The sequence below is a fragment of the Mizuhopecten yessoensis genome, unplaced genomic scaffold, assembly GCF_002113885.1.
Source record: "Mizuhopecten yessoensis strain PY_sf001 unplaced genomic scaffold, ASM211388v2 scaffold11009, whole genome shotgun sequence".
Lineage (NCBI taxonomy): Eukaryota > Metazoa > Mollusca > Bivalvia > Pectinida > Pectinidae > Mizuhopecten > Mizuhopecten yessoensis.
In genome coordinates, this window is record NW_018408833.1 from 846,866 (window position 1) to 854,951 (window position 8,086).

The 8,086-nt window shown below is 36.5% G+C and overlaps 1 protein-coding gene across 1 annotated transcript; it reads left to right on the plus strand.

The window, feature by feature from the left end:
• Nucleotides 1-1,197: 1,197 nt before the first annotated feature.
• LOC110464566 (integumentary mucin C.1-like) lies at nt 1,198-5,223 on the plus strand. The gene is made up of 2 exons (XM_021519839.1): nt 1,198-1,422; nt 4,874-5,223. The coding sequence occupies exons 1-2, from the start codon at nt 1,260-1,262 to the stop codon at nt 5,221-5,223; spliced, it is 513 nt and encodes a 170-aa protein (XP_021375514.1). The 5' UTR covers nt 1,198-1,259.
• Nucleotides 5,224-8,086: the final 2,863 nt, after the last annotated feature.

Genomic DNA, 8,086 nt, shown 5'->3' on the forward strand with positions numbered 1-8,086 from the left:
AGCACACACATATACATTACAACATGAAGACACGTCCTTACAATTTCCCCGAATAGGACGATAAACTACAACAAACCCGACATAATAAGCGCTATCTCATATAATAACCATGTCAATGGAACCTAGCACAGTACTCCACCTGATCAAATTATACTGACAACGGAAAAACCAGGCGTTGCCCCTACTCTGAAAGCTGAACGGCAAGCAGGGTCAATATTACAAAAAGAATTACAGAAATGTTGCATCAATCACGAATCTACATGTGAAATTTGAGAAAGATCTCCAGATTGTTGTGAACATTTTTATCTATTAAAATTTGAGATGGACACTTATTGCCAATCTTGGTTTGCCAATCGGTACAAAAAATAAAACTAGACAACTAAGGACCTTGCGAAATCTACGTGTGAAGCTTGAACAAATGACGCTGAGCTGATGAATTTTAAACTCCCGAAATTCAAGATGGCCTCAAGTCGGCCACCTTCATTTTACGATCAGTCTCAAAATTTAACTTGTGTATGGTGGGCTAAACATGTCCAGAAGCCATATCTCGCCCAAGGAATTCGTCCTTCAAACCTCTGTTTAGGAATGTTCTCATTCTGCTTTTTTTGTCCTTCCTCAGTATTGAAGGGACTATTTGGTCGACTGACACCATTAAAATTGGTCAGATACCGAAAATGTGTGCCTCCAAAAAGTTTAAGTTGTTGACAATGACATAATCTGCAGCCAATGCCAAGTGTGGACAGTTTTATCTTCTGGGTAAACTGGTAAGAATACGATCTGTCTGTAAAAATGTGGCATCGGTCGACGAGACAGCGAGATTGATTTTACACGTAAAACTTCGTTACCCATCAATCTCCCATCAATGGTTCTAACGCGTATGCCTATGTTCCTATTGCTGCTACTATTCTCTGGCTCATTGCCAAGCTTAAATGTGTGTAGAGTCCTTCAAAATAGACCTTAAGCAGACGACATGGTACAAAACTCCCGATTCTACAGGGGATCCACATTAGTCGCCTCTTATGATAACATGAAATGGGATACAACATGCCTACTGGCAGGCGCAAAACTTTAAACAGAGACACTTACTATTAAATACCCATTCTTATTGAGGCAAGCAATTTAAATTGTTTATAATTTCAGGATTCGAGGTCCTAAATGTCTGTGAAAATCAAGAACACACAATCATGTGTGGTGGAAGGATAGGCGTGATCAGCGCGCAGTACGGACGATTTAACCGGGTCACCTGCCACCACACAGCGATGTCGATGGTTGACTGTTACAATGACGTGCTTACTGATATCATATCAAAATGTGACGGGAAATCGACATGTACATTGTCTCCTTCCAGCAGTCAATATGGCGGCGACCCCTGTCCAGCCACTTACAAATACCTGCAAGTTCAGTTCAATTGTTCGTCAGCAGGTACGTTGAATCATAATTACTAAATGGGATTTTGTGAAAGCAATGTGACGACGTCCCTGGGGTCTGACTCTAGGTGCTCTTTATTTTTATACTAATTCACAAAATATGAATCAGACACCCGAAGCATTTTCTATTTAATTATACTAAGAATTAGTGTTACCTCCATACGTGTAATGTTTATTGCATTAATGCTGGAAGCAGTATGTTGATGTATTTGTATCAATTGTCATTAAAATTTGACCAGGCGGACTGCTGTGCATGGCATTTCAGTAATATAGCACTATAAATTCGGCATTAGATCCGCACTATCACAAAAAGAGGCAAATATGGCACTATAGCCTGTCTCCGGCAAACACAACGTTTGTGGTGGAGTGAAACGACCATAAATGTAAAAACTTTGAAACAAGAAGCTGAAAGTGGCCATTTTGAGTGGATACATTTTTCATCTGTTATGCTACACAGGTGTACACGTGAACATAGACGTGAAAGTTTTTCTCAGTGATTGTAAGTTTGAGACAAGTAGGTCGATATACAATATAATTTAAAACTACAATTATGTTAATGATCATTTAACTCCTCTTATACTTTTAAGCCAAATGATTTGGTTTTATTTTGTTTAACGTCCTATCAACATCTAAGGTCATTTAAGGACGTGCCACCATGTGTGTTGTGCAAGTGTGTATGTATGCTGGAGACGGGGTAAATTGGTGTACTTGCCTCCTTGTAATAGCGCGGATCTGATGCCGACTTTATGGTGCTAGCTCATTGAAACACCATGCAAAATGAATTATTTGCTTGTATATATATATGAAGCCAAATAAGCGGATATAGTGTGTAAATTTATGTGAACATGACAACATATTATCATATTTTATACTTGAAATATTTTATGTTTGTGTACTTCGTACACCTGACAGGTTGTAGAATGATATATGTACATGTAAATACCTATATATATATATATATATATAGTAGATAATAAATAAATAAGTCCTTATATATATATATATGACAACGGCTGAAGGTCTTACAGTTGCAATTGTAAATTGAAGATATCTTCCGACCAATTAAACAAAATTTCTTTTTTAAATTATATGCATTCTCCTTAAATGGTTGAGGAATCGCAGAAAATGGAACGGATCAGACCATTGTCCAATATCAATAGTAATAAGATTAATCAAACACGGATCAGACCATTGTCCAATACCCATAGTAATAAGATTAATCAAACCATTGTCAAATATCCATAGTAATAAGATTCATCAAACAAGAAAGGGAAATGGAAATTAAACAATGGTTTATTATATTATTATATTAACATTCAATATAAGTGATTCTGTTTTTTTGGAAGACGATATAATTTACATTACGGTGAAACACTATTGCTAATTCTGCAAAGAAAAGAAAGAAAGGGATTAAGAAGATACATTTACATTTGCATGGCATTGTCACTATATAGGCTATTTGAAAGCTGTGTCTTTGATAGGACTTAAAATACCATGCACCACGAGACATAATTCTTAGCGTATTAATACAACTGCATTATCCATTGTAAACAAACATGACAGCTGCTGAAATATCGCTTGGCATCATGAGACATGACAATGTAATTGTGTAAAAGAAAAGATTTTTTTGATTTTTTTTATTACAACAAAAACAAGATCAACGTCTACAATATCGTACGAAATGCACATTGGTTTAAATAACCAATGCCGGCAACGGAAACAATTTTAATACTTATGCAATTTATCAGAAATACCGTCTGTTACCCTGCACTGATCCACAGGGGTTCGTTCCAAATGTCTGAAATACACATATGTTATAAACCTATCGATATGAGTCACAGCACACATAAACATACACAAGGCATAGGCTATGTGTATTTCAGACATTTGTAACGAACCCCTGTGGTCTGTCGCAAGATCACTCACTCCAAACACTATCAGTATCACGTGTCTATCAGCCAAGGTTTCCTCAGTTTCTGACGACATGTCAAATAACGAGGCGGTTGTAGAATCTTCCGACTGTAGTGCAGGTTCCCATACTATCAACAAATAAATTCACATCTGGATTCTTCAAAAATTCGCACTTTTCTCTCTGCTCATTCAACTTCCAAAAATAACTCCCTCGTGGAGGGCAATGTCGGATTACCGTGTACACTGTATTTATCCATGCGCGAAATTTGTTCCGGGGTAAAATCGAAACAATTTCAAATGATACTTCCAGCTCAGATTTCTATAGATAAACTTAAATCACCCTATGGACATATTATACGCAATTGTATTGATATTGAATTGTGGAATAAAATTTAAGTGTTTGTTAAAATTTCAAAGTACTACTTTGTTTGCCAATCAGCACGCGACAACACGCTGTTCCAACTATTGAACGAATTTGTGTGAAATTTTTATAAGGCGGGAGTTTTAAATTTTAGATATAATTGTAAGTATAGGTATTGAACTGTTTTTGTATGGTATTTATGATATATTTGAATGACACAGCTTTACATTGATGGATACACCGTTGGATTTAAAAAAAAATCCTTTGTAGATATACATATTTTTGTTATGTTGAGCGTTCGCCCAGGTGAGGAAAGCAATTAGTTCTAAACCCAGGCCGGGACATAGCAAAGTCTTTACAAATGGAAGTTGTTATTCCCGGCTTAACGTTCAGCATTTAGCCCCCGGGGATGGCAACAACTGGTTCGCCCGTATATGGTCCTAAGGTCGGGACTCGAGAAAAGAACACACTGCTGTTACCCACTGCATGTATCGTAAGAGGCGATTAATGTGGGAACCCTCTGCAGAATTTAGGATTTGCTTTTGTGTCCTCTACTTGGGGACACTAAAGCGACTGAAATAAATAGGTTGCACCCACTGCTATATTTGAGATGTTGAGTATTTAGGGGATTGGCAACAACTGGTTCAACGGTTGTCACTATAATGTGACAGGTTTGGTTTGGTTTGGAATCAGTTCTGCGCTATCACAAGGAGACAAACACGAACATATTGCAGCCTCCCAAAACACACGCATACACTACACGCATGCATCTTGCACACAGGGGAGGCCGTCCTTAATGACCATATATGTTGATAGGACGTTAAACAATACTAAACCAAACCAAACCAGATTTGGTGTACAAGGACATCTTGGGATGGCAGGGTGCAAGAATTAAGTCACTGTGACATATGACTTGACCTTTGACCTTTACTTTCGAACAAGGTTGTCCGGCGAAAATCTTCTATATTTACTCACCTGGAGTAAACAGATTTGGTGTACAAGGACAACTTGGGATGGAGGAGTGCAATAAGTAGGTGACTATGACCTTACTGTGACTTATACTTCCTGACATAAGTAATCTGTTTGTTAATAATAGAAATCATTACCGGTGGGGGACTATTAGTTGCCTTGCAATACTTTGCCTTTTTATTAATTATGACTTTAAAATTTTCAGAGACAACACCTGATTCAAAAACTACTACCTTATCGAAGAAGACGACGACGACAACCACCACCACCACCACCACTGAACAATCAACTGATTCGGACACTACTGCGGTCTTCTTACCACCAACGACAGATCCGTCAAGCACAACTGCTTCATTTGTAAAGACTAATGCTACAAGCACTTGCATTAGTCGGTATGCAAATGCTACGAGTTGCACGGATGGGGAGCTGTTGTGTGAACTTGCTAAGTTAAAAAAGCAACTGCCAATAGACAACACTACACGCTCGTCATATAAAAGGACAAAAATCAGTGTGTATGTCGGACGGACGGCAGCTACAGATATCGGTATGAATTAGCCATATTAGTAATACCTGATTTCATAAGTGTTCTTAAGTTTATTATCTATAGAAATTTAATCAGGAAAATAAAATATTGTCCTGCCTAAATGACCTCATAAAGGATCTTCTCGGTGATTGGACGTCCTATGTATTTAGTTGGATCTGTTGTCCCCATTGCAACATTGCAAAAGGTCATTTTCGTTCTCAAACTTTGTTGGGCTCTGTCCCAGGAAGCTACCAGCCAATTATAAAAATTCTATACCTTTCAGTTCTTCAGAAGAAGTTGTTTGAAGTGTTTGACACATTTGACCTCTGTGACCTTGAAAGAAGGTCAAAGTAATTTTCATTCTCAAACTTTGTTGGGCTATATCGTAGGAAGCCATCAATCAAATATAAAAATTCTATACCTTTCAGTTCTTCAGAAGAAGTCGTTTGAATTGTTTGACATATTTGACCCCATGTGACCTTGAAAGTAGGTCAAGGTCATTTTCGTCCTTCGCGCAGGTGAGCTAAAAATAAACAGCTTTGTGCAACGTTCCTTAAAATGAGAATATGAATTTGCCTTTCTTTGTTAAACTAGGCTCGTGTATATAGCTTAATGGAATTTGCATCCCGCAAACACTCATTCCTTTGTAGACAAATGTATTTTATACAATTACGCAGATGACAACACACTGTCTAAGATTTGTGACAATTATATGTATTTGAAAGATTGTTTAGAAAAAGAGAGCAAAGTTCTTATAGAATGGTTTGATTTTAATGGTATGAAGGCCAATCCAGAGAAATTTCAGGCGATATGTTTTGACAAAAAGAATAGTAACACTATCAAATCTTTTAATATTGAAAGCCTTGAGATTATTTGTGAAGACAGTGTGAAACTTTCAGGTGTAGATATTGACTATCTTCTTAAATTTGATGTACATATATCTCGCCTTTGCAGAAATGCTGCTAAACAACTTGCTGTTTTAAAAAGACTGGGAAACAATCTTACAAAGAAAGGAAAAATTACCATTTTTAAGTCTTTTATTCTATCAAATTTTAACTATTGTCCACTTGCCTGGCACTTTTGTACATTGACAAATACTCGAAAAATGGAAAAAAAGTTCAGGAACGAGCACTTTGTTTTATTGAAAATTATTATGTTACCCCAGTCATTGATATTCTTAGAAAACACCAACTAGGTTTTTAAAATTTTAAATGAAATTTCTCCATCAATTTTACAAAATCTTGTTGAAAGGAAAAAAGTTTTTTACAATCTGAGACAAGATAACCTGGTAAAGATTCCAAAGGTGAACACCTCCACATATGGTAAGAGATCTTTCCGTTTTGCTGCTTCCAAGGTATGGAACAGCCTACCAAATGAACATCTATTAGCTGAAAACTTTAAGTCGTTTCGTGGGCTGCTCCGCACCTGTAACAAAAATGTCTGCTCATGTGCTATCTGCACACACCATGTGAGTTGTCAATATCATAATTATAGCTCTGTTTCTATTTATGACTTCATTGTCTCTTTTTAATTCACACTATATTAGTGTATATCCTGTAAATTTTTACACTTTGCTACATTAGCATATATGTACATTACACTATTATAGTTCTTAACTTGTCTTTTGTAACACTTGTGTGACATTCAAGTGTGATATCATATGCTCTACTGTATAATTTTAGCATATCTAATTTGAATTGTTGTCCTGTTTTTATATTTATATATACTCATAAGTACTGTGATCCTTGTTAAATTGTATATATGTTTTGTCGCAAGAATAGCACTACAGTGCTAATGTTATTATGTTACATGTATATGCGACGTTAAATAAAGCTTCTTGACTCTTAATTGACTGAACTCCTATATATATGAGCATCACAAAGACAAAGACGCCCTGCGTCCGTTCTTAAACAATTCTTGTTATCTGAATTTCTCTGGGAAGTACTGGCGGGATCTTTATCAAATTTTATATGTAAGGCTCCCATTGATATGTAGTTGTGCATGTTCAATTTTGAGAATGACCAGATAATCAAAAGGGCTGACATGCAGCCATCTTGGATTTTTTACATTGAAAGTTTGTTATTGCTATTTCTTAGGAAGCACTGGAGGGATCTTTCTCAAATTTTATATGTAGGTTCCCCTTTGTATGTATAGTTGTGCAGGTTTTCTTATGAGACTGGTCGGATAAACAAATCTTTGATTTTGAAAGTTAAGGTTTGTTAGTGCTATTTCCCAGGAAGTACTGGAGGGTTCTTTCTCAAATTTTATATGTAGGTTCCCCTTCGTCCCTGGTTGTGCATGTTTACTTTTGAGACTGATCAGATTAACAAAATGGCTGACAGGCAGCCATCTTGAATTTTGACAGTGAAGGTATGTAATAGCCATTTCTCAATAAGGACTGGAGAGATCTTTCTCATATTTGACATGTAGGTTCCCCTTGGTTTGTAGTTGTGCAGGTTTTCTTATGAGACTGATCGGATAAACAAATCTTTGATTTTGATAGATAAGGTTTGTTAGTGCCATTTCCCAGGAAGTACTGGAGGGTTCCCAACTGTCCTTTATATTATTGTTCATGTTTACTTTTGAAACTGACCAGATACACAAAATGGCCGACCTGAGGCCATCTTCAATTTTTTACATTTAGTGCTATTTCTCAGGAATAACTTGCGGGATCTTTCTCAAATTTAATATGTAGGTTCCACTTGATTTCTTGTTGTGTATGTTATATTTTGAGACTGATCATAAAAACAAAATGCCCGAATGAAGAACTAAACAGATCTTTCTCATATTGCAATGATCGATTCTAGATCTATTTCTTTCACATTAAGTACTGTACTAGTAAAAGTGTGAAATGACAAACTCACTTTGAAGGTTGTCTTTTATACACAGCAGTAT

What these genes read in the sequence shown, in the direction of transcription:
- LOC110464566 (XM_021519839.1), top strand. Translation starts at nt 1,260, where the DNA reads ATGTCGATGGTTGACTGTTACAATGACGTGCTTACTGATATCATATCA. An exon ending in GTTCAATTGTTCGTCAGCAG is followed by an intron (nt 1,423 to 4,873) that starts GTACGTTGAATC and finishes TAAAATTTTCAG; the next exon opens with AGACAACACCTGATTCAAAA.